Here is a 27,335-nt window from a genome sequence, read left to right as displayed (position 1 = left end):
TGAGTTTAAAAAAAGACCCTTTCAAGGAAAATGTGTTTACTCAGAAGCCATATTTGCAATACCTCCGGTGCAGCTATTTCGGCATCCAAGACCAAATCCTATCAATTTGAATGGGTAAATCCTGAAATCTCAAAAAACTGCTTGCCATTCTCACATTTAAATGACATATTTCAAATCAGCAACAAAGTCTGACACGAACTGTCCCATAAATGTTGTTTCTTATGCTATTTCAGGCATATATGCAACTGGAGCTGCAATGATGCAATCACTTTACCAATTGGTGATTGGTTCTTTCACTTATACCGCCATATTGCGTGTTGCACTTTCTCCTATTCGTAAGTAATATGAGTATATAATGAGCATCTTTGTAAGTCTTTGGTTTAAAGACACGCTTTATCAGTCTATCAACTTGAAGGAATTTCAGAACTGTCTCTAGTGATGTAAAAGGTAAAAACACATGGACACATGACCTGAGAAACTCACCAATCAGAGAGTCCATCTCAATAGGGAGGTGATGAGCCTGTTCTAAAGAATATCCCGGAGCACCTCTGAGACCTGGACGAAACATACCGTTAATCTTGTGTAAAAACAATAACAAATATCCTTAGACGACAGTGTTACGTTGCGACTCACCGACTGTGTTGTGCCAGCGGTTGACGGCGAACAGCCGGCTGCATGTGACCGTGACCGCAGCGGGAATGCTGAGGTGAGGCAGCGTGTTGGCCGCCACGTGCGTGACGGGAGAGTTGGAGGGGAATTTTAGCACCATGATTACATCTTGCTGCATCTGGTCCTTGAACATCAGAGGACTCTGAGGAAGGAAACACTGATGAGCAGAAGAGAGAAAGAGGAGCAGGAAGAGGAAGGGAGGAAGAAGAGGAAAAATAGGGAAGTAAAAGGAGAGAGGAAGGGACAGGGAATTAGAAAGGTAAATTACAATGGAGCAAACAAGGTGAAAAGCACAGGGCAGGATTCTGGGTGAGGATATAGTTCAGGATCAGTTTTGGGTTGGTTTGGACTGTCAGGAAGGGGAGGAGTTTGGGTGATGTGTATAACATCCAACCCTAGGCAGCCTCGCTAGGTGTAAAACCAGGTGTCATGTGATAAATCTATTGCATGATAATCTGAATTTTATCTACCTGCCAGTGATTAGCGTTTTGTATATATGAGGTAATACAAATTTGGTGCATCGCAACTAGTGAAGACAGTGTTATACTGATCTACATAAAAGGTACGTAATAAAGACATATCATGATGAAAGATGTAATAAATTAAATAACAAGAGGCGATATTGATCTATTTAAGAGATCTAATATAGATAATTGATAAAAGAGATGGAATATAGATCTCAATAAAAGAGTTGTTTTAAAAAAAGTCTCACCAGGTGCATGGCGGAGCTGCGTGGAGGATGAGGCTCTATTAGCAGCTGTGATGGAGCCTGTCCAAACGACTGAATCTGAGCCTCCGTGGACTACAGAGAGACAAAAGAGACAAAACAAGCTGTTACATCTTTAGTTGACAGACATCTGAGCTGCCTCACAACAGACAGACATGGAAACGCATGCTGAGTTTAAAAATGAAATACATATTCACTCATTTTGGACGGAGGAGAGAAGGATATTGACAGGGGAGACCATTAAAGGGGTGGTATAACGCCCTTTTCACAAGATGTAAAATCCCATCTGGTGATTGGTTCTTTCACTTAGAAAGGCCTACCATAAGGGTTAGGGTTAGGGTTGGTTAGGGTTAGGGTCTCTGATCTCATGTTGATGTCCCCAGAGTGTGTATGTGAAGTTTTAGCTCAAAATACCCCACAGATATTTTTATATAGCATGTTAAAATTGTCACTTTTTGAGGGTGAGCAAAAACACCATTTTGTGTATGTTCCTTTAAATGCAAATGAGCTGCTGCTCCAGGCACAGTGGGCAGAGCAACAACAGCTTGCACTCACACAGACATGCACTGAAAATTTCTAAAACTTTTAGCCTTTTATGTGACAATCAAGATTTTTTCAACCAATATTCTATCGGTTCTAATATCAGGTCTACTGATGAATAGCAATAGCACTGCACTTTTGTGTGTTAAACAGGAAACAGTGGTATTCACAGGTAAATTATTTCAATGTTTTAATTTGTTTAATAATAGTAATGTTTAATAACAATACAATATTTTAATTTTATAATAATTGCTTAATAAATTATTAGACTTTTTGAGAAAAATAAGATTTTTACCATTAAGCATTTTGTCAATAATTAATATTAACTATTGAATTCAGCATTTTAAGATGAATTATTATTATTAATAAATTATTGAATCTCTAATATTTAGTGCTGTCAAATCGATTAATCGCAATTACATCTAACATAAAATGTTTTTATACATACACACACACACACACACATAAATATATACATATATAAATATATGTGTATATACAGTATACAAAAACACAAACACATAATATATATATAAATATAATAATACACACACAAATATTATCACGATTAATCGATTTGACAGCACTAGTAATATTCAATGTTATGTTATTATAAAATGTAATGTTTTTTATTATTAATTTTTACTTCATTTTTTGTTTTATTTAAATTACTTTTTTAACTAAAATAAAAGTCAGTTCTGCATTTCATTCAGCATACATGATTGAAACACTAAAATCTCAAAATAAAATAAAACGTATGAATAAAATAAATAATAAATCTGCATTGGGAAAATCACTATCTTTCAGAAAAAAAACCCAATACTGGTCAATGTCTAACAGAAACCCATCAAAAACAGCTTAATGTGATTCACACCCGTAGAACAAGTTTGTATATCAACATCCACCGTTGAATCGATGCTCACTGACCTCTGAGACGAGGGGTCTTACCTCTCTGAGCTGAGGGTCTGTGATGGTGTCCAAGTTCACGGAGCCCTCGTAAGACAAGTAATGGAAAACGTTGAGAGCCCTTATGGCCTCCGGTCCTTTCTGCTTGTAGCCGAAGATGAGATCGATCCACTGGTGCAACTGACAGGACACAAATTCACTCTCCAGCGCCTGACACGGCAGAGGACAACAGGGTTAATACGGGGAACAAGAAGGGCTTCAAAAAGAAATTACTAGCCTTGTAAAGGCTTCACGAGGTTCAAAGTTTATCTAGAGCGCCTCCATTCAGCGAACTGGCCTCATCTGACTTTAATTCTTCTCACATTTGAGAAAATCAAAGGTTTTCTCCGAACAAAGGTGCTTAGATGCACACATAATCTTTCCATTCCTCACCATCCTGTTGATGCGAACAAAATCCTCTGGTTTTTTGGCCCAGACTGGTAGGTCAACGTCACACACGGCTGTCCTGTCCTCTCTCAGCCCCAGGTCATATTCGCTGCTGTTCACAAACATCTCAGGGAGGTAGTAGAACTCAGGGATCAATTCCTGTCGTACAAACAAACATGTTGACTTCACAGCACAGAAACACAATCAGTTACAGCACCGTTTTTACCTCACAAACTTTAGCTCACCCGAACGTCAGACGTGTCCCTCTGGCAACTCCGCCAAGAGCGTGCGATGCCAGAAAACGTCCGGTCAGGATGGTCGAACTTGTTGTCATTACAATTCAAGAAAAATGTGGTGAAGGGTTCCTGTGAGATTGAGAAAGTGGGTTAGGGTTTCATAAAGAGCTTTTCGTTAAAACAATCAAGATTTTGAAGTTACGAGAGACAATACAATGAAAATGGACTATAGTGAGGACTCACTATCCTGAGGAGCCAGAAGAGAGTGGACGCCGCGGTGGAGTAGAGTGATGTGTAATGATGGGGCGGAGTTCCGTCGTCCTCCCATGTCTCATAGCGCTCGGCATAGAACACGGCTCGCTTTGGATTCAGAGCTCCGATTGGCTACATTAACAGGAAAGAGAGAAAGGAATTCGGTTATTATACTAACCAAAGGACTAATATATAAACTTATATATATAAAAGCCATCCTTTTAAACTTTAAAATCCTGGAAAATGTATCATGGTTTCCACAAAAATATTAAGCAGCACAACTGTTTTCAACACTGATAATAATCAGAAATGTTTCTTGAGCACCAAACCAGAATATTAGAATGAATTCTGAAGGATCATGTGACACTGAAGACTGGAGTAATGATGCTGAAAATGTAGCTTTGCCATCACAGGAATTAAATTACATTTTAAAATATATTAAAACAGAAAATTATTTTAAATTGTAATAATACTATTTTTGACTGTATTTTTATCAAATAAATGCAGCCTTCAGATCTTTCAAAACCATTTAAAAAATCTTACAGACCCCAAACTTTTGAACAGTACTGTATATATAATTCTATAACATTTAAATAACAAACAGTGGGGTAAAAATTCTGAGACCACACTGATTCAAAAACTGGGATTTTGAAACATTTTGTTATGATTCAAACTAAATTCTGGGTGATTTGTGTAGCTTTAAATTAGTTATGGTAAAAGACAGGAGTGGCACACCTTGGAGAGATCCCGGAAATTCCCAGGCAAGGTGAGATCCAGGTCCTCTGACTCATAGTTAGTCAGGACCCAGGGGAAGACAGGATACTGGTTCAGATCATTATAGGTCCTCCCTGCAAACAAATAACAACCGGGTATGCTGTGTGAGAGTAGGGAACTTAGTACATTTATTATATGAAAATGTTAAGTGCAATTGTAGGAAACTTATTTGTGCAGAAAATAATCTTACCTGCAATAGTGTTGAGGAACATGAGATACTCAAAATTTGAAATTTCCCTCCGCTGCCATCTTTGAGTCATATTAGACGATTTAAAGAGCTGTCTTGGCGTCGCCAGAGAGATCCGTCTATGGGAGAAACGGCAAAATAACAAGGACAATCAATTACCATTGGCTAATAACACATTTACTATTAGTTAACAGTTAAATGTTTAGTAAAAAAATAACCACTCCTAAACTGATCTCATATCATATATTTCAATATTGCAAAGACAACATCAAAGACCTTACCTTGCCTGAGGGAGGCCATAGCTGGTGCCAACGCCGACCCGAGGTAAACTGTACACTACTTTCTTTACTGTGGCCTGATCTGGGAAGTTGAACATGACGGATGCTGTGGAGATGATGTGATGAAAAAAAACAGTGTTATTTAGAAAAAAAATCTTGAATTAAACACCATTGACTTTGCTGTTTGGCATGTTGACGTCTTACTCCTGTTGGCCATGAAGACCTCTAATCCAGTGTTTTGGAGAAGGTAGCGTCTGGAAAAAACTGCTCTGATCTCACTGAACATCCATTTCCCATGCAGACCCTCTGTATACGCCAACACCTGACAAACAAACAAAGGAACTGTGGTTAGCAAAGACAGCGTTTGAGACAATAGCAACGCCAATGTGTGATCCTGAAATTCTGACTGGATAATATTCATGTCAACTGATAAAATCTTCAATAATTCTGTGTAAAATAAAAAATGTAATCTCCACTGTAAGAAAAACGATAACTCATAGGGTGGCGTTGGCACTGGCACATACCTTTGCATCAATATTTTTGAAAGTTGGATCATCCTCGTCCACTTCAAAATAGATCTCTGTTGTGGTGATTGACAACGTCCCTCTAGCAACAATCACAGGAGCAACAAGCTGGGCCGGCGTGCTCAAAACCACCGGACCTGAAAGAAACCATGCCACACAATGAGAAATTCTACATTTAAAAGTCTTGAGTCCTGGATTAGTGATTACGGTTAGATTTTCCAGACCAGTTCTTTCAAGACCAGCAAAGTTTTTAGGTCTAAATCAGTTTGATGCTGTAACAACATCCTCTAGTTTTAAAAAGTGTCTTTCACCATTAATGGTCTTTAAAAATTTGCATTTTAATGGTGCCATCAGCTGATTTCTGTTATCAATATGTTATTTTCCTACAGCTTAGTGATTTGTCACATAGCATTTATAGCTCAGGTGAAAATCTGAGAGCACATGATCAAAGACATTCGAATTGTAACCCACATTTTTCACATTGAGATGAAAAGACATAGACCTCTTTGATCCAACCGACTAATCTAAGGGAAAAACAAGCTTATTCTGTTAATTAAATAATGATTAAATTGCCATAATATGTTAAATACAGTCAACGGCTCATTAAGATAATGAATAAATGGCTATTTTGTTAAGCGTTAATTGGTTAATTTAGTGATTCAGACATTCAATGTCAAAATCAGATGTAGCACTTAAGCTCATAATCACACTCTTGTGCGGATTCAGTTGAGATCTGCATCAAAAGGCGGAGGGGCTGGAGCTTGTTCTGGGCTGAAACATTAATTAGCATACTCGTTTACTGAAAGACCAAACTTGCCTCTTGAGATAAACACCCTCGGACGAAAAGCCACTAGGAATAAAGTACAGTTGAATACATTAGCACATGCATCAACAATACATCAAAGAACCAGCACACTAATGGTTTCCACATACACAGCTAGAGCGGCGCTGTTGGTGCAGGCTGGTCTTTAAGACTCATTTGTTCAGCAGTGCTATGGCACCCTTACTATAGGATTTGAGGAGGCAGCGTGTGAGTAACAGCCTATTGAGTGCAGCAGTGACGCTGAATACCTGCAAGGTTGTCGATCTCTTTCTCCTGCAGCAAACTGACGGCATCATCATCTCCTTCCAACATCAGCTCCGTCTCAGGGTTCTGACTGACCACCGAATGATTGCGGAACGACTTCTTGGACTTCATGCCTTCTTCTTCCTCAGGGCCTGTCCATACAAAAATAAATAAATAAATGACATTTTATCTGTTTTTTTTTATTTTTTTATTTGTACATATTGTTCACAACTATAAAACGAATGAACAGAAAAATTAATCTAACAAAATATAAAGAATATTAATAATAATAATAATAATAAACTAAATAGGTAAAAAAACACATATATACACACACATAAATACATATATATATACATATACATATATATATATACATATATATACATACATACATATATATATATATATACACATATATATATATACACACATATATATATATACATATACACATAAATACATATATTTACACATATATATATATACACACACACACACATATACATATATATATATATATACACATACATACATACACACACACACACACACATACATACAGTATATATATATATATATATATATATATATATATATATATACTGTGTAACACTATTTGTTTTTAATATGTACATATTTAGCACAGCTATGACAAATATTAACAAATGAATCTGTTACAAATATAAAAAGTAAACAAACAAACAGTATTACTATAATAATAATAAATTGGTAAATATACAAATAGGTCAAAAGTAAGCTACAAATTACAGCAATATAATGTTAAATACAAACATCACCATGCTATTTAAATAGTATTTTTTTAACTTTTTTTTTTTTACTTTAATTTCTCTTTTCATAAATCTATGATAATATCAGACAGTTTCTTAAAAAAAATTCTATAATTAAAACATATTGCAAATATATATTTATTTCTGTCAAGAATGTGACTTAAAATAAAATATAATTTAGATATAAAATTATGTAATGTAGTAATGTTTGGACACACATCACTTCATTTTAATGTCTATGATCATAGTAGAAGAGACATATTTGGACACTGTAAATTAAATTGAAGGGTTAAGGATGTGTTGTGGCTGACCGTATTCCTCCAGAGTTTTGAGAGCCACATCCGGGTGGGTGGAGCCAAAGGCATTGCGTACGAATCTCCGCCTCCTGCGCAAGTCATCCTCCCAGTAGTCCAAACGCCAGAAATCATGCAGCTGACTGAGGTGGGAAAGAGAGAGAGAGAGAGAGAGAGAGAGAGAGAGAGAGAGAGAGAGAGAGAGAGAGAGAGAGAGAGAGAGAGAGAGAGAGAGAGAGAGAGAGAGAGAGAGAGAGAGAGAGAGAGAGAGAGAGAGAGAGAGAGAGAGAGAGAGAGAGAGAGAGACAGAGAGAGGGAGAGAGAGAGAGAGAGAGAGAGAGAGAGAGAGAGAGAGAGAGAGAGAGAGAGAGGCGATGAATGGCCAGAAAGCAAGAGGGAGAAACAGAAATTCCAGTAGTAAAGGTTAACAGGAAACTGTGAGATTGTGAACCTCTGTGACATGGTTCCCCACGCTCCATGTTTATTGGTTAGAATGTTGAGGATCTTCTGTTTCAGCTGGTTTGCAGTCACGTGATCTCTGTGCTTGGCGGCACTGATCAGGTGATCACACATCTTCTCCTCTTCCCTCCTGTCTGCAGCGTACTGGGCACAGTTGGACTATTGAGGAAGAGCAAAGGAAATTATCTTCACATGGAGGAGTCCCTTTTGTACTTCATGTATGATAAGCTATTAACCATGAACCCATGGCACAGTTATCCACATAGACTGACTGACCTCAAACTCGGCATGTTTGTGAACATCTTCTGCTCTCTGCCTGTTGAGGATAAACTCAGCCTCATTGGCGACACGGACAATGTGATCCTTCATGGCGTGACACAGAAGCCTGAAACAAAAAACACTTGAAATATTTAAATGACACCGATAGCCTTATGCTGTTATTCTAACAGCATAAACCAAAAAATTAATCCTCTTATTTTTGTATCATTTAGCGTAATGAGCATCTCCTTCCAATATATTGCACCAGATCTCACAGAAATCTGTATGGAAGTAGTGTACATTGTTTATGGTATAACACTTACCGCCCCTCATTAATAAGCTCAATGAACGCAAGTCCTGCATTCTTCTGTATTGAGTTCTGCCATTCCTGAAACGCCACAAAATAACCATTATGGAGCTAAATAAAAAAATATTTTGCTGAAGCCAAATACAATACTGAAAAAGTGTAAATTGCTCAAATTCTACTGTTTTATGTGTATTTTATGATAGTAAAGACATTGTTTGTGTCTCTTTTGTGGATGATATAGGCGCCTGATGTGGTTGCTGAAGAGACTGATTGGCTCTTTGCCACATAAGAGAGTGATTATTGAGAAAGAGAGGCAGAATGCACTTAGCATCAGCTGCAGATGCTTCTAGAAGGACACACCACAGTCAGCTCCCATTACCTTCTGCTTCCTGCCAATCAATATTTAGGGTACAGTTTCGTCCCATGAGCCACTAATGGAGGGCCTGGAGCTTCAGTAATACTATATGTGCTGTGATGGAGTGATGACGGGAAATAGAGGAGAGGGAGGGGAGAGGAGGATGAGAGGGCATCAAACATTGCATGGGCCACTGCTACACCCTAAACCTCCAACTTTGAAGGCAGAGGAAGCCTGCTGAGATGCTGTAGTCAGAAATCTAGAGGGTTCAGTGGGGTTCCTAGTATAAGAATCTGACATCCAGATGTAGCTGTATGATCATTTTGTTTTTGAATGTTTGATTAGTGGTAAGAAAAGTGAAATTTCTCCTCATGTAGATTGATGGCAAGTATGGAGCGCAGTGGATTTTCATGGAGTGTCTTAAAGGTAAGTGAAAATTCTTCACTTCTAAACACTGTAAATCATTTCAGACAGTTAGTTAGTCATATTCCACATACAGACTGTGGAATAAACAACAGGAATGCTTTTAGAATCCTAACAGTTGAAGTTTAGATGTGTAATTGGAAGCTAAAGCAGCATTCCTGTCGCTCAAACAGTAGAGCATGGTGCTAGTAAAGGTCTCAGGTTCGATTCCATGAACTGCTAAAATGTACAAACTGAATGCAATGTAAGTTGTTTTGTATACAAGTGCCTCTTAAATGCATAAATGTAAGCTAATGGGTCTGGTTTAAAACTATGCAGTGATATCCGCACTGGCATACTGTAGGGTGGGTCTGAAATCGGATCCTGTTTCGGTCCAGCTCAAAGACTAGCTTCAAAAGAGGCTTGTGAGACTGGCAAAATGTTGCAGCACCATGACCTTTTCCAAGATTTTAAGCTGTTTAAATACAGTTTATTTTATTTGAAATGTCATGTAGTGGTGATAGAAAATAGTGAAATGAATAAATGAAATAGTAGGAGAGAAAAAAAGAGAGAGAAATCTCACCTGTGAGCACAACAGCATGACAAGCTCCACTACCGATGTGCTGGACTTCATACAAACTAAACCTGTAGCAGTGCATTGACAGAAAACAGATTTAAGCATGCATATGTCTAAGAGATGTGAATTAATCTCAGTGGGTTCCAAAAGAAAGACCAAATATGCAAAAAAATTCTACATCATAACATTCATCGTTTTTAATTTGTCTAAAATCCTAAAAGGTTTTAGTGTATTTCTAGGTTTAAATTGAATTTTAAATCCAAGATATTCAGTGCAGACCTTTGAACCCCACTGTACATGTACAAAAACAAACTATAAAGTGATACATTTTATATTTGTTCTAATTTACACATAGTTCTGCTTTAATTAGACGAACAAAAACAGACAAACATTAAACTGTGAGGAGGTCAAGACAAGGTGAGAGCACAGACAATAAAGCCTGACAGGACAACAGGGAGGGCAGGGAGGGAGAGGATTCAATAAAGAGGGAGGAGAGGAGAGGAGAGGACGGAAATATAAGGAGACAAAAGACAGTGGTGGAACAAGAAGCAAAAGTCAATCACTCTAGATCTGGATTTTCAGATTTAGGGCTTATGCAGATTTCAGACGAAATGAAGAGAGGGCGTCCTATCAGGAATCAACAATAAGGATGGCCTGATGGACCAGGCCTGGTGTGAGCAAGTTGTCGTCTATTTGATGGAATTAGCACTTGCCATACTGGGGCAGGTAATATTGCAAAATAAAAACAATTCTTTGTTTGTGCGTGTTATTTGTTGCATACATTCTGCTGTAAAGAAAATGCCTAATGAAAAATATAAATATATAATCAAATTCAAAATTTAATTCAACTGAAAAAAGGTTGAATTTAGGTCCACCGCAACTTGCTGCATAAATATTTAGCATGGTGGATGGAGTTAATTATCTATAATTGGTAACACTTTTACAATTAGGTCCTATTTGTTACTGTTAGTTAATGCAACTATCATGAACTAATGATGAGCAATACATTTGTTACTGTATTTATTAACATTAGTTAAAAAAAAATTTGACCCATGTAACCTTGTATTGTATGGTTATTTAAGGTTTTTCAGGTACATCTAACAGTGGTTCTCAGGTACAGAAATTGAATTTAAGTAATCAGATGTAAAACAACACTCCATATAATCTTCACTGTACAAATGAAATTAAGGTTAATCCTTATTATAATTTCAAAAACGTTATTCAATGAAGAGCAGGGAGTGATTTCTTTGTATGTTGTAGTTTGATTAACATTAAGAACACAGACAGCAGCAGGAATACTAGACTGTCACTTTAAGACTAATGCACGGATCCAATATAATGATACACATGCGTTCTTTCTCTACTGTTTACTTAAGCCATCACCGACTGTGTTTACTTGGATACTTGCAAAGGCGGGAATTTTGAGATAAATTTGTGTGCGTTTTAAAGGTCCCATTGCATGGATTATTTTATTTTAGAATGTTTCCTGGGGTGCCCTTATAATGTTAGTATGTTTTTTAGATCAAAAGTTGTTATAATTAGAAATAAAAGGCATATTTCCTAGCCTGATTTTAGCCTCTGATTTGAACGCTCTGTTTGAAGGGGCGTGTCTGCTGTGAGACTTCAGTGTAAACGCCCACTGCTGTGATTGGCTGACATGTTTGCATATGAAATATCTAGCATTACATGTGGGACTCTCTCGAAAACTTTTACTATTACAGCTATTATACGTTTTTACTATTACAGCTATCGGGATTACTGAATCGTGAGAAGTTTTTTTTAAGTATTTAGATCTATTACCATCACATAAAAGGTTGCAGTGATGAGCATTGAGCAGATGACAGCCTGTTGATCGCATGAATGAAGATCTTATCATTGCAACACAGTTTCTGCACTCTCACTAATGATTTCACCAATGCGTACAGTAAGAGCTTCGTTGTGCAGTGTAACAGCGTCATTGATAACGAGTTTTGGCAAGTGTCCAGATCAGATAAACTCGCGCTGTGTGATTGACAGCTTGGGCGATTGGAAAGGGTTTAAGTAAGATTATTTTCATCCTACTAAGAGAAACGACGTGAAGTTGATCGTTTAGTCACGACAGTATTGAACGACTTTGAGAGAAAGATTATCCGTCTGAACTTGAACAATTACACATCAGAAATTCACATAACCCACTGGTTCTTCAGAGGCTCGGATGAAGGAACTAAAAAAATACTTTTGTGTTCATTTGTACATCCAAACACTGAGCAACTGCCATGCTTCGCTCGTTTGCAAGCCATGATGTCTCTCAAGGAAAAACCAATATCGTGCTCGCGCAACTCATTTTATCATGGGCGGGCCAAATTCTCTTTGCGGGCAAAGAAGAGAAAGGGGAGGTAACCTTTCCCCTTATGACGACATAAGGGGAAGATTTCTAGATTCGCCCGTCTGAGCTTTCATTTTCTCAAAAATACCCAGGGCTTGGTTTACATCCATCAAAACGTCTAGCCACTGGGGGACCATAGGCAGGCTAGGGAAATTTTCATGCAATGGGACCTTTAAACGCAGGGAGACGAGTTAATTTTATTATTTGCACGCCGTCTGAGAGACGCACAAGTTCTCTTTCGCTTCAATGCTTAAATTGGCAAGGCTTGAAAACGTGTGCAAATGATAAACTTTCGTGACCATAAAGCACTGACCCGATCGAAACAATGACAGTTCACGCTGAAAGGCGCACCTGCATCCGCCATGTTAAGCACTGAATGAATGGGTCCCACTGTAATATCGTGCAAGGTAAATAAGAGGATGACATCTAGTGGAGAAGACTAGTAATAAGATTAACGGCATTCATATTATGTTCAATGTTTGCAGAATTATATTAGGAAAAATATAGATTTGTGGCTTTTGAGAATCGATATAGAATTGACCACATTTAAAAAAAAAAACAGTTTTTTTGCCCAGCCCAAATGTTGAAATGAATATGAACTAAGATTAATAATTGCTTTAGGAGTGTTTTTTATTGTTAACTAATATTAACACATTTTTTTGTACAGTGTTAGAATATAATTTGGATTATGCATTATACAATTGTGTGTGCCATTTATACAATTTCATTTGAAAATGCATGTTTTTGTTGTGAGGCCAGTGAAAAATATATCTATTATAAATCATTATTGTTGAGCCCTGTTGTTTTGGGATCATTTAAAAAACTTCCTCAATGTTGGATTCCTTTGAGTCCATCCTTTGATTCTAAGCAGTTCTGTTGTTCTCATACCTGCTCTGGGTCCATGCACTCGCACAATTGTGTGTGTATGAGGCAGCCAGTGGACACACACACAGCAGACAGTGAGGGACTCCACAGAGACACCAGGTAGAGAGGAAAAGGAGCACTATACAGCACCTGTACCTTCTATGAGCAACTCCTGCCCATGACTGCCCAACAGAGTCCGCGAAAGGAAGGGAGCGAAATCCACAAAGATCTCCCTCAGCAAGGGGGCCACCTTCTCTAGCGCACGCTCCAATTTAGTCGTGATACTGCGGGTGGGAAAAGAAAGACAGAAAGACACAGAAAAAAAGGTCCAGTTAGCTCCAAAATACAGAGACCAGTTCAAAATCACACTTCCTTTCAATTCCAGCTGGTTAGTATGTGACAAAGTCTATGGCGTTACTACTGGGTTAAAGCCATCCTACAGAAATTCAACCACAGGGAGGCAGAGAGAGCAAATGCTTAACTTATCATCCCCCTGTTATATGCACACATCACCCATAAGTGCCACTGCGCTTAGCTACAAGCTGTGTTAACCTGCACTAAGACTACAACTGCAGCGCCAGGGATGCAGATGACACCAGACTAGGGTGAGTGTGAAAGGTTTCATGAGAAAAAGAAGTCAGAGATAAAGGTCTGAGGACAAACGAGGAATGACTTTATGAATGACAATGTCTTTACTGAAACGGCGAGCTAGCAGGGTTGATTCTGTCAAGTTCTTCGTAAATAGCATGTATGCTTTTTATATCAATCATCAAAAAATCCTCACCAGGCGTAATGCAGATACTTTTCAGAACACATACTGAAAATCAGAGCCAATCAGATCATATTTGATGTTTCTGCTGCATTCACATCATGCTTGAGCTATCATACCAGTTGGTTGTAGTAAAAAAAATTAAATTCTTTGTTGAACCTGTCAACCAAAATGGCAGAAGCTGGAGCTCTATCTTAGGTCAGCTTGTAAAGGTCAACTAATTTAAGTGTTTGGCTGCCGACAACAAAGACATGCATGGATCTATTTTTGTGTTGAGTATTGCCATAGCAACTAATGTACTGCTCAAAAGTAGAATCCCATCTTTTCATCTTGTAATTACAGTGAATAAATATGTGAACGCAGCAAAAAATACAGAGAAGTGGACCAATGAGGTTTCGCATTGGGCGGAGCTACCCAGCATAATGCAATGAAGATAGAAAACAAGCAAAATGTTTAGTTGCACATTACAGAGTTGTTATTGCTGACTAAAACTAAAACCTAAACAAAATAAAAGAATTTAAGTTGAAGTACTATAATAAAATAAAAAAAGCTAAATAGAAACAAACAAAATAATAAAAAGAAAAAGAAAAAAGCATATAAAAAATTACTAATACCTAAACTACAATTAAAATGAAATCTGAAAATATACAATAAAAAGCAAATTTAAAAATGTTAATAAATACTATAATAGTACATAAAAAACACGGGCACATTATGACTTGCTTAGGAAAAAAAAAAAAAAAACATTAAAATTGAAGAGATTTTATTTTTAAGCTTGAAGCTTTATCGTGTCATACCTGGTTTGGACAGTGTAAATATGTACAACAAAGACAGAATCAAATCTAGCAGAACCGTTACGAATGAAAGCAGCAGTGGTGGTGTAGCTGGCCAGCCTGAAAACTCACATCCACCAGGAAAGAGAGAAAAAGAGGCAGAAAGAGAGAGAGAGAGAGAAAAGACAGAGAGAAAGGAATGTAAAAGCTGGTAGCACTGGGTAAGGGGGCCAGTTCAAGCTTCCTTGCCTAAGAAACTGTCCTGCATCTCTGGGGGCTGTTTGGAATCCTGTCAGCGAACTAAAGGATTTGAGTTCAGGAGGCGTCAGCCTGGTTCGCAGTGGACACTGGTCCACTTCACAAAAGGCACTGCAATACAAATGGGCACAAACAGACAGTAATGACTGTACAGGCATTCACTGCAGCTCTTAGTCTATAGTGTGACGTAATCCCTGTGTGTTGATCTGTGCCAAATAGAAGGATGATTGAGCCCCAAAGCTTCCGTGTCATACATGCAAAGACACAAAATTGAACAAAATCAATTCTGTTGCATTCAAATTAGAACAGATGAACCCATCCATATTTGGCAGGAAATAGACTTCAAGCTATCAGTACCTCAAAGTGCATCTTTAGAAACGCACAGAGACCTCAGTATGTGTCTGTGTGTGGTGGTTACAAAGATACACTGACAGATGTAGGGAAGTGTATAGAAGAGGCAAAAGGTAAAGATAGTAAAGACAAAAATGGATTATGGGAATCATAGGAGGAAGTATGACTGCCAAAAAAAAGAGGACAAGGGCAGGAAGTGAGGTCATAATGCATGATTTGGGGTTTTAAGCAACTGGATAAAGTGAGGGAGAGCACGGGGTGGAGATGGAAAGGCCGAGTGTGTGTGTATGTGTGTACCTCATGTTTTCCACTGTATCTTCAGGCATGGGTGCAACGGTCTGCACCGCTGGGAGATTTTTACTTGTGGCACCGTTCACAAAGCTTGATGAAGAGGAGGATGAGGAAGAGGCAGAGTCAGTGGCACCTGTAAGACATAACGGACGAGGCACATTAGAAAGGACTGATTAAGCACAAGGAAAGTTAACTGACTATCCAAAAGAAAAAATCCCAGGGATTCATCTGTATTTAGTGCAACCAAACGTTACTATATCAAATGGTCACTGCACATAGAAAAATAGAATTTAAAATGATAGTCCATGACAGCACCAAATGGAAAAAACATCAACACATCACAAAAAGTAATATCACCGCCTAACCTCCCAAATTAAATGGTATACAGACATCACATGAACATATAACCCGACAAAATTTCATATATACACTCTCTTGAGACTAGTACGTTGTAAGATGATCTTAGGTAATATTCAAGAAGACTCGCCTGTTGTGTTGATCATGCTTTTAGGTGTTGCCGTGGCAGCAGCAAAGATATTGGGCGTACTTCCTGACGAGGGCACTCCACTGGTGGTGGGTGTACCTACTGTGTTCACAGCCAGGCTTCCCGGAGGGGGCTTCTTAACGGGCACCACCACACTCCTGTGAGTACACACACAAACACACGTTGAGTTTCCATGTTTTACGGAGACTTTCCATTGGCACAATGAATTTTATACTGTACAAATTGTATATTCAATCCCCTAACCCTAAACCTACCATCACAGAAACTTTCAACATTTTCAAAAAACATCATATAATAAGATTTAGAAGCCATTTTTCTCTTGGGAACCAAAAAAATTACTACTGTTAAAAGGTTTGGGAAGTAAGTCTCTTATACTCACATGCATTTATTTGCTCAAAAATACAGTAAAAACAAAACCATTGAAATATTATTACCAATTTAAAATAACTGTTTTCTATTTTTTTTTTTTTTTTAGTAATCTATTTCCATGATGGCAAAATGTTTCAGCATCATTACTTCAGTCTTCAGTGCCACATGATCCTTCAGAAAGCAATTTCTAATATGCTGATTTGCTGCTCAAGAAACATTTCTTCTTATTATCAATGTTATACAACAGCATTTATTTAAAATAGAAATCGTTTGTAACATTACAAATGTCTTTATTTGGTGGAGTCAAGCCATTTCAGCCCATTCAGGGTGAAAAAAGGATTGTCTGATAATATATTCACCTGTCCTAATGAATTATTGACATTTAAGGAACCTGTAAATGATGAACAGCATAATCTTATGTATAATTTATTCATCAGGTTCTCTTAATTGGGAAGAACAAAGGGGATCGATGTTCGGAGGGGCTTTAGTTTGTGCCGTAGTAGAGTATCAGTGGATCCCACACACTAAGCCAGTCAGTCTCTTGAGCCCTGAGCACACTATTGCACAGAGCCACTGGCATTTCTGCAGACGCCTGTGCGGTAATGAGAAGCTAGACACAGAGAAATGGATTGCATTAATAATGAGAGGAACATCTTGTGCTTTCGTATGTGTAATTGAGGTGACTTTTTCATTTGTTCTCAGGACGTCTTGACGGACCACATGTAAGTGTAACCGCATTGATTTATGAGTGATTTATTGGTTCAATCGCTCTGTTCCAAAATGTAGCCGCTGCCTCCGTAGGAAGTATTTAAGGCACCGTAAGCACACTTTCTTAGCAAATGCTGTTTCAAAGGGCAGGTGGCATAAAATATGTAATTTTCGTCAAAGTCCATGGCAGAATATATGCTTCAAAGAGAAGTGAACTGAGAATGCATTGCAAAACGCACAGAAGAAAGGATGGTGACAAACTAAAAGAAATGTAAATATAAATATAAATAAACGTAACTATACAACTACTGTATGTACAGAAAATTTTAAAACTGTTTTTTGTAGCCAATATCCGAGTGTGCTTATCTCAAAAAGCATTGCGAATTATGTAATTCAATTATTTTGGGTTTTGTTTCTTTATATTATATATTATACTGTTTAGATATGTACAAATTTTACATTTATACATTTTAAAATATATGTATATTATCAATATTACTAAATTATATTTTAATACTATATAATATATTACATTTTTAATTCTATTTATATCATTTATATTAAAAACATTTTAAAATATATACATTATTAATATTACAAAATTATATCTTAATATTATATATGATCTCTTTGAATTATTTTTATATAATTTATCTTAAAAATATACATACATACATATATATATATACACACACACACACACAGTTTATATATGTACAACTTGTATTGTATTATCTAATGTATTATCTAATGTAATATATATATATATATATATATATATACACACATTTTAAAATATACATATCAATATTACTAAATTCTAATTTTACTATTATATATTATCTTTTTAATTCAATTCATATAATTTATCTTAATGTTTTTTAAGAATATATGCATATTTTACTATATATACTAATATAATATATTATCTTTTTAATACTATATATATATATATATATATATATATATATATATATATATATATAGTATCTCACGAAAGTGAGTACACCCCTCACAAACATTCTCAAGGGACAATACTATAGAAATGAAACATGGATATATTTTAGAGTAGTCAATGTGCTGCTTGTATAGCAGTATATATATTTACTGTACTCTGAAAATAACATACAGCCATTATTGTCAAAATAGCTGGCAACAAAAGTGAGTACACCCTAAGTGATAATTACTGTACGTCGTTTAACCATGCAAAGCCACATGTCCTATTCATCATGTTCATGTTTTTGTCTGCTTGACAGGACCATTCAAATTTGTGTATCTTGTATTAGAGCAGTTCAAATTTGTGTTTTGAGTACAATTCTCTCATACTGACCACTGGATGTTCAACATGGCACCTCATGGCAAAGAACTCTCTAAGGATTTGAGAATTAGAATGGTTGCTCTACACAAAATTGGCCTAGGATATAAGAAGATCGGTAACACTCTGAAACTGAGTTACGGTACAGGCCAGGGTCATACAGAGGTTTTCCAAGACGGGTTCCACTCGGAACAGGCCTTGCAAGGGTCGATCAAAGAAGTTGAGTCCTCGTGCTGTGCGTCAGGAGCAGAAGCTGGCTGAAAAAAGAGATGCATGAGTGCTGCCAGCATTGCTGTAGAGGTTGCAGAAGCGGAAGGTCAGCTTGTCAGTGCTCAGACCATACGCCACACATTGCAACAAGTTGGTTTGCATGTTCGTTGTCCCAGAAGGAAGCCTCCTCTGAAGCTGGCTCACAAGAAAGCCCGCAAACAGTTTGCTGAAAGCAACCTGTCCAAGAGCATGAATTACTGGAGCCATGTCCTGAACTCTGATGAGACTAAGATAAACTTGTTTGGCTCAGATGGTGTCCAGCCTGTGTGGTGACTCCCTGGTGAGGAGTACCAAGAAAATTGTGTCTTGCCTACAGTCAAACATGGTGGTGGTAGCATCATGGTATGGGGCTGCATGAGTGCTGCTGGTACTGGGGAGCTGTGTTTCATTGAGGGAAACATGGATTCCAGCATATACTGTGACATTCTGAAGCAGAACATGATGTCCTCCCTTCAGAAACTGGGCCGCCAAGATGACAACTATCTTGCTGAGTAAGCTGAAGGTGAAGGTGATGGAGTGGCCAAGTATTTCTCCAGACCTGAACCCTATTGAGCACCTGTGGGGCGTCCTCAAGCGGAAGGTGGAGAAGCACCATGTGACTAACATCCAGCAGCTCCATGATGTCATTATGGAGGAGTGGAAGAGGATCCCAGCAACAACCTGTGCACTCTGGTGAACTCAATGCCCAGGAGGATTAAGGCAGTGCTAGATTACAATGGTGCTCACACAAAACATTGACACTTTGGACACAGTTCTGTCATGTTCACTTAGGGTGCACTCACTTTTGTTGCCAGCTATTTTGACAATAATGGCTGTATGTTGAGTTATTTTCAGAGGACAGTAAATATATACTGCTATACAAGCAGCACATTGACTACTCTAAAATCTAGCCAAGTTTCCTTTCTATAGTACTGTCCCTTGAGAAGATAGACTAAAATGTTTGCTGAAATGTGAGGGGTGTACTCACTTTTGTGAGATACTGTATATATTTATGTAAACGTATATATTTTATTAAACATTCCTGTGTGCTAATAAGGTAACAGGACATGTACATAACAGATAAGCATAATACACCTTGTGCTATTTTGATGTGCTAGACACTAGAGCCGCCCACCTGTCAAACGAGTGGAACTGCATGGGCAGCATAGCCGCAGCTTCCCTCTTTAGGGCAGGGTCAGGGTGGTACGGCTGGGGTTCGGGCCCTGCCTCGGCCCCCTCCACCGGTGCGGCCACCAAACTCTTCAAGATCTCCCTCACATTGATTCCCTTGTTGGCTTGGCTGATGCTGGAGATCGAGGCGGCCGGTTTCAGAACCTCCACGCCAGGAGGCGACTCCAGCAGGGACTCGCGGGACTTCCTCACCTCCGACGACAGAGTGCACAGCAACTCGCTCATGACGTCTGGGCCTCCAGAGTTCCCGCCCAATCCGCTGGAGTCTACACCCAGCTCGGAGCCATTGAAAGCACTGGTGACTTGCTCCTCCCCGATGCCGGAGTCAGTGTGAGGCAGCGAGCCCTCCAGGGGGAGATCCTCCAGAGGGGTGGCAGCCAGTCGGTCTCCACGAACACCATCTGAGGAGGAGGACGGGTTTTCTGCAGTTTCACACATATACAGTATACTACCAGTCAAAAGTTTGTAATAATTAAGATTTTTTTATGTTTTTGAAAGAAGCCTTATATGCTCACTAGGGGTGTAACGATACCCTCATGTCACAATTTGATACATATCACGATACTGAGCTCACGATATGATATTATTGCGATACTCCAAGACACATGATAAAAGGTGAACAAGAAAATGTACTATTGATTAAAATGCTAAATTTGGTATTAGATTGGGGGTGAAAATGAATAGGCTTGGACTTGGTGCTGGTAACCCAATGCACAGGACAATGGTGACCCCAGAATAAAAATATTCATCATTCTAAAGCTGAAAATACAGAATTATTTTAGACGAATATGCATGCACTCTATCACAGAATAGATATATTTAAGACATATGGCATTATCAGGACACACAAATATTACCCCATTGCATTGTTATACATTAAATTCAACATTATATATAGTAGTTTAATGTAGTACTGACACTAAAACTCTATTTTGGGTGAATTATACAGAATACAGATTGTCATTATCCATAATACATATTGGTGCATTTTTGTATTGCAATATATTGTGACACTATATATTGTTACACCCTTAATGCTCACCAAAGCTGCGTTTATTTGATCAAAAATACAATAAAAATATTGTGAAGTAGTATTACAATGGATTTTAAATGATCTGTTTTAGATTTTAATATATTTAAAAATGTATTTTATTCCTGTGATGGCAAAGCTGAATTTTCAGCAGCCATTACTCCAATATAACCTTTTTACTGTATTTTTGTGCCTTGGTTGCAGCCTTGGTGAGCGTAAGACTTCTTACAAAACATATACTTTTTTTTTTCTTTTTTTTATCACAATTGTTCAAAACTTTTGACCAATATTGTACATGCCAAAATGAGAATTCAGTCATCACAGAAACATTTCAGATATGTGCTGCTCACTGCAGCGAATGCCAACCAGTTCTTTCCCACCGGAATATTAATTCAAAATCACACTCAGATAAAGCTTTGTAATAATGTCTTGCACGCTTAAATTGTTGAAATCCTCTCTGCGGGAAGCACTGTGAGACTATATAGCGTAGATAATCGGAGACTGTTAAGAAAAGCTTATTAGCATTTGTGGGGTGTTTAAGTGGTAAACGACTAAAAATACATACTACTGAGTGCAACAAGGTCACATACTCGTAATGACTGCAGATGCTAAGTCAGTAAGCTCACCTGTGCTGGTGGGTGAATTAATTTCTTGTCGAATGCTTCTCCCTGATAGGCTGCTGGACCTGCAAATCTCCCGTTGTGGCTCCAGGATGTCCCGGTATTTGGACACCATAAGGACAGAGATGAAGTAGACCACGGCCAGAGCCAGAAACTGAGCCTGTTTACTGTCATCCTATTGAACGCACAGCACAGTTAACAATCATTCTGTTCACGTTAACATGCACGTTTTGCTCCGGGTCAGGTAAGTGAGTGTCTCACCACGTCTCTGAAGACGACGGCTCGGAGACGATTGATGTCCACGTCCTGCAACAGTCTGTCTGGGTCTTTGATTGGGGAAAGGTTACGCGGAACATTTTGTATGACAGTCTGCGGCAGAGAGGGAGAGAAAATCATGCGTTATACTGCAGCACATGCACTTTCAGTTGAATTACATACACAATTGCATACAAGTCACACTATGTGCTTCCGATGAGCATTTCATGTGTTTTCAGAGACTCTAGAATGTGTGTGTGTGGATGTGTGTTTGTGCAGGTGTGTAGTGTATAACCTTGCTGGCGGACGCTGCAGTCTGTAGGTTCTCCTGGGTCTTGCTGATTGGCAGTGAGGTTTTGCTGCCTCTGTCTCTCTGCCTCTGCCTGCACTCCAGACAGTTCCTCACTGCTACACAACATACTGAGAAGAGAAAAACACTTTTACTAGAACCTATGCCTTGATTAAATTCACATCACATATAGTATCAAAAGATTGGGCTCGGTAAAATACTTTTTGTTTTTGCTCACCAAGGCTGTATTTATTTAATTAAAAATACAGTAAAAACTGTGACAATTCAAAATAATTCAAATAATTGTTCTCTATTTTAATATATGTTACAATTTAATTTATTCCTGTAATGGCAAAGCTGAATTTTCAGCATCATTATTCCAGTCTTCAGTGGCACATGATCCTTCAGAAATCCTTCTAATATCCTGATTTGGTGCTCAAGAAACTATAAAAATTATAAGTCTTAAAAAGTTGGTGTTTAATACTTTTGTGGAAACCGTGATACATTTTTTTCATGATTTTTCGAATAGAACTGTCACAGTTTTACTAAATATAAGCATTCATTTCTTTAAAGGGGTCATCAGATGCAGAATTCACTTTTATATGGTGTTTGCATATAAATGTGTCTTTGCAGTGTGTGGACACAACCACCATACAATGAAAAAAATCCATTCATTCACTCTTTTTTTAATCCTCAAAAAGTCCAAAAACACTCTCAATAATCCAGCCGTTTGGATTTTCTGAGCAATATGATGTCATATTGCTCATGCTCCGCCCAAAACCGCTGATGGACTGTCCCGTATTAGTATATTTACGCCCTCGACCACTGACGGACTGTCCCGTATTAGCATATTTACGCCCTTAGCCATTTGTATAGTGTCCACCAAGGCAGCACTTTATGTGTCTTGTGTTGACACGCCCCCTGAAAGAGAGGGGTGGGGCGAGCAGTTGCTCATTATCATTTAAAGAGACATGCACCGAAACAGGTCGCTGTGAACAGAGCTGTTTTTGAGGAGGTAAAAAGGGTGTTGTTTTACACAACCATTAAGGAATTTTAACCAAAGTATGTTACAAACTTTACATGAAGACCCTAAAGAATTATACCAACTTCTGGAAATCTTCATGACCTCTTTAGAACAAAAAAAATCTTACTGAACCCAAACTTTTGAATGTTAGTGCACTGAGATGCACATTCTGGCTTTTTCTTTGTGCTTTGAACCCATTTTAAAGGTGAGGTGTGTATTTTTTTATTAATGTTTAAATACTTTCTCTTATTCGGTCTTAATAATGGAGACAAAAATATAAGTAAGCCATTTGAGCAGGGTAAACACAGCAGGTCTGTTTGTTTGATGTGACTCATGTCAATGGTTTGAGTTTTTTTGCCACATAAATTACACAATTTAGCTTTAAGGTACAAGGACCTTACATTGAAACTACTTTACTCAGTCAAGGGACATATTTGAAATTGCACATGGTAAGATTCATCATACATACCTAATCGTAGACACTGGCGCATTAATCCCCCTGACGACATGTTCTTTTCAGCCTCGATCTCGCTGAAATTGAGAGAACTGGCGAACACGAGCACGTCCACCATGGCCATCAGCCTGCTGAGAAACGTGACCGCCGTCTCTGACGACATACCTTGGGTCGCCTCCACATTCTCAAGCTCCGTCTTTGACACAAACACATACACATAATCGAAATCCAGATGTTTAGAAACATATCCCAATTCATTTTTACAAACACACACACACACAAACACACTATAAGACTAAAACAGAGTAATGCTCACACCTATAAAGAATTTTACTGTTAAAAATGTGCTGACGGACAAAAAATTGTGTGATATCAGCAAATCAATAATGCCAGGCAAACTTCACATGAAACATGCCTCTCAAACACATTTAAATGCCTGTGGTGGGGAGGAAGGTGCTGAGAAAAACACCACACAGAGGGAAGTGTGTTCAAACCAGAGTGACACCCATTTGAGTGTGAACAGGCGGTGTTGATTTTTGCAGTGCTCAAGGAACACATCACCATTTTGCAACATCAATTTCAAAAGTTTGACATAATTAAATGGTATATCGAACAGACACCCACTGTTTTGTTTTAAAGAAATGCGGGACTGAGTTTTAATGCGAGAAATGAGAGTTTTAAACTCTTTGAAAAATGATAACTTTTAAATAGGGTGATGGAGATATGAATACTACCAGACTTAAAACTCTAAGTGTAGTGACCAAAGTTGAGTGCTGAAAATAACACAATTGATGTTGAAAACTGGGAACATGCTTGTTGCTAGGACACATAATAGTGGTGGATAAAGAGGTCACGCAGCGGTGCATTGTGGGTATGTATAGGAGCAACAGCTCAGACCAACCTCTGCCCCTGTGCCAGAGCTTCCTGGCAGGCTATTAACTTCATTGCTTTTTGCCCCTTTCTGTAAGCAAGAACTTCCTTGTGTCTTTATGATCAACACAGAGGGGAACAAATGAAGTTGACATTTAATAAAGACCCTTATTAACGGACCAATAGAGCTGGGGGGTTTAGCACAGCACCACAGTGTGTTCATTCATTTAATGCAATTTAACATCAGTATATGTGTCTTTGAGAAGGTTTGTCATGAATAACAGACTATGAAGATGAAACACAAACATATGGGAGGTGTGATAAGCTGCTTTTATCAGGTATGACCACTTAAAGTGATGATTATATAGAGCATGTAAAATATCAATACTGATTAGTTTGCATTATAATATATCCATAATCTCTTATCAATAATCTCAATCCCAAGGTGCATTCAGTTTGTTTTACTAATTAAAAGAGTAAAAAAAGAGACATAAATAGTTCTTAAATAGTAATAAATTATGTTTAAAATCATGTTCACTAACTACTAACAAGGGGCCATTTTGATATCACATGACCAGCCAGATACAACTGACTACTTATTGGACACCACCTTTGCTTACAGAATAAATTAATCATGGCTGACAGCAAATATCGCATTTCTGTGTAACTAAAAACTTGCATGATGCTGCACTTCTAATACCTCTATAGTCCAAGAAGATAGGGATATTGGTCAGCACAACATAAACAACTTTAATACACAATTAATAACATTTGAGATTCAAATGAATGAATAAAGACATAGTCTGAGTCTGAAAAAGATGGAAATGATCTGAAATGGATCATACATTTTAAACCGTGGACTGTGATATTAGTGATATTAAAATGTAACGTTAAAAGATAAATGCTGTGAACATTAGAGAAGAATAAATTAATTGGAACTTACAGGGTTCGCACTAACCTTAGAACTCTGTACATGCAAAACAAAAAAGACAAAAAAGAGAGAAACAGAGAGAGAATTAGAGGGAAGGGGGAAAGTAAGGAATTAGAGAAAATACAGACAACAAAAGGAGCACAAAAAGATGGCTAATAAAAAAATAGAGTCAGTAAACAGAGGAAATTTCAGATAAGCTACAAGAATGCTTGCCAGAAATAAAAAGGTTAGGTTGCAGGTAAGATGTCAAAGAACATAGGAGAAGAAAGTGGCAAAATTAGGGATTGTGTTCACATTTAAAATAAGAATCTCAGGCCAGGGTAAGACACAATTTGCCATCAGCAGCACTCAATGATGTTTCTGTGTGTAAAAAAAATACTAATCTGGAGTCAGCACTCTTACTCTTGAAATACGTCCTAGTGATAGCACCTCATAAGTATAAGATGAGACATGCATTGTCACCCTCTTTTATAACTTTCAGCGATATTCGGGGACTAGAACAGGAACAACTTTTTTCTTCTAGAAAACTGTAAATGTTCCCATTACATCCCTTTCAACCAAAAAAAAAGAAAAACCTGCCACTAAAAGTGGTTTTATAATTCAAAGTTGTTGTACTGATGTGAACATCCACTAGGGGGCGATCATGTGCCACTTACAGATGGGGAGGTGGCAGCAGAGAGCAAGGGCAGGATCCCACCACACGCTATAATGATGTTATCAACCATCTGAGAAATTAGGTGGATGGTGTTGTGGACAAATATAATGTTCTCGTTACTGTTTACGAAGTCCATGACAGATTTTGTAGAATGGCTGAGAGAAAGAGAGAACAAAGAAAGACAGCAGTGAGGCAAGATCATGTAAAAAGTATGCAACATATTCATATTTTCAGCATTTTACTGTCAAGTAACTCAAAAGAGGTTAGAGAAAATTAGATTATAACATCCTTGTTGATGGTCCTGGAACAACATTCGTTTCAACCAATCAGGTTTCAAGGATAGGGAAAGGAGTAGGGTTGGGGGTGCGGATCAGGAATGTTTTTTTCCAGGACCAACTCAAGATGTTTATCTGGGAGCACGCTGTCATTTCTGAAGGCCACAAACCCTCATACCTCCTCCACATGTGTACGTCACTTTCCAGGGCGAACAACAAGTCAGTGAGAAGGCGCTGATGCATGGGCGACCACTTGAATTCTGGGATACGGAACATGGTAGTGCGAGGGCCGGGGCTGAACTGCCGCCTCTGTTCCTCTGTCATCGGCATGCCTCGGAAGCCCAAATCCACACGGAGGTCCCTTTCCATCTGACTCGACATACGTCCATGAAGAGCCTGCAGGAAAGCACCAGTTCAATCATTCATCTAAGCAACTGGCTCTGATTGTCTGTTAGTTTATTCTGCCATTAATTTGTTTATTTAATTTTATAGTTCTAAACCAGACTGAGGTTGTGGAAACCTATTTAAAGGGTTAGGTTACTCACCATCATGTTGTTGCAAACCCATTTAACTGTCTATCCTCTGTGGAACACAAAAGGAGATCTTCTAGATCTTCCCCTTGTCTTCAGATCCCAAATCTCAGTTGTGTAAATGTACAGTGTGTCCAATGCTGCTCCTGGAGGGTCACCTTTCAGCAGGGTTTTCGCTCCAGCCCCAATTAAACACACCTGAACCAGCTAATCATGGTCTTCAGGATCACTAGAAACTTCCAGACAGATGTGCTGGAGCTAAACTCTGCAGGAAGGTGGTTCTCCAGAAGCAGGATTTGGCACCCTGTATATTGAAATATAGCACTTAAAAATGTGTTACGCACGGTTTGACGACAATAACACTCAT

The 27,335-nt window shown here is 38.2% G+C and overlaps 1 protein-coding gene across 8 annotated transcripts in view; it reads right to left on the bottom strand.

Annotated features, from left to right (window-relative positions):
• nbeaa (neurobeachin a) overlaps positions 1 to 27,335 on the bottom strand; it is a 132,909-nt gene that overhangs the window by 5,690 nt on the left and 99,884 nt on the right. For 2 of the 8 annotated variants that reach the window (XM_081354536.1, XM_081354540.1), the window contains exons 23-52: positions 26,617 to 26,834; positions 26,165 to 26,318; positions 25,521 to 25,544; positions 23,723 to 23,903; positions 22,236 to 22,360; positions 21,947 to 22,054; positions 21,692 to 21,860; positions 19,980 to 20,457; positions 16,186 to 16,340; positions 15,705 to 15,831; positions 15,048 to 15,167; positions 13,407 to 13,540; positions 10,034 to 10,095; positions 8,710 to 8,774; positions 8,405 to 8,513; positions 8,121 to 8,287; positions 7,688 to 7,812; positions 6,591 to 6,737; positions 5,520 to 5,656; positions 5,200 to 5,317; positions 4,999 to 5,101; positions 4,721 to 4,836; positions 4,492 to 4,604; positions 3,748 to 3,888; positions 3,514 to 3,633; positions 3,275 to 3,427; positions 2,885 to 3,052; positions 1,382 to 1,471; positions 634 to 826; positions 484 to 555 (exon numbers count right to left, since the gene is read on the bottom strand). In XM_081354536.1, the coding sequence (XP_081210662.1) occupies positions 484 to 555; positions 634 to 826; positions 1,382 to 1,471; positions 2,885 to 3,052; positions 3,275 to 3,427; positions 3,514 to 3,633; positions 3,748 to 3,888; positions 4,492 to 4,604; positions 4,721 to 4,836; positions 4,999 to 5,101; positions 5,200 to 5,317; positions 5,520 to 5,656; positions 6,591 to 6,737; positions 7,688 to 7,812; positions 8,121 to 8,287; positions 8,405 to 8,513; positions 8,710 to 8,774; positions 10,034 to 10,095; positions 13,407 to 13,540; positions 15,048 to 15,167; positions 15,705 to 15,831; positions 16,186 to 16,340; positions 19,980 to 20,457; positions 21,692 to 21,860; positions 21,947 to 22,054; positions 22,236 to 22,360; positions 23,723 to 23,903; positions 25,521 to 25,544; positions 26,165 to 26,318; positions 26,617 to 26,834 (4,192 nt within the window). Of the gene's footprint in view, positions 1 to 483; positions 556 to 633; positions 827 to 1,381; positions 1,472 to 2,884; positions 3,053 to 3,274; positions 3,428 to 3,494; positions 3,634 to 3,747; positions 3,889 to 4,491; positions 4,605 to 4,720; positions 4,837 to 4,998; positions 5,102 to 5,199; positions 5,318 to 5,519; positions 5,657 to 6,590; positions 6,738 to 7,687; positions 7,813 to 8,120; positions 8,288 to 8,404; positions 8,514 to 8,709; positions 8,775 to 10,033; positions 10,096 to 13,406; positions 13,541 to 15,047; positions 15,168 to 15,704; positions 15,832 to 16,185; positions 16,341 to 19,979; positions 20,458 to 21,691; positions 21,861 to 21,946; positions 22,055 to 22,235; positions 22,361 to 23,722; positions 23,904 to 24,608; positions 24,693 to 25,520; positions 25,545 to 26,164; positions 26,319 to 26,616; positions 26,835 to 27,335 lie in introns of those variants that run through there. The other 6 variants (XM_081354542.1, XM_081354537.1, XM_081354538.1 and 3 more) reach the window with 6 other exon arrangements.

The sequence above is a fragment of the Scardinius erythrophthalmus genome (genome assembly GCF_964197995.2).
Source record: "Scardinius erythrophthalmus genome assembly, chromosome: 23".
NCBI classification, from domain to species: Eukaryota; Metazoa; Chordata; class Actinopteri; order Cypriniformes; family Leuciscidae; genus Scardinius; species Scardinius erythrophthalmus.
Note: the sequence above shows the minus strand (reverse complement) of the source record. Positions and strands in the feature narration are given on the sequence as shown.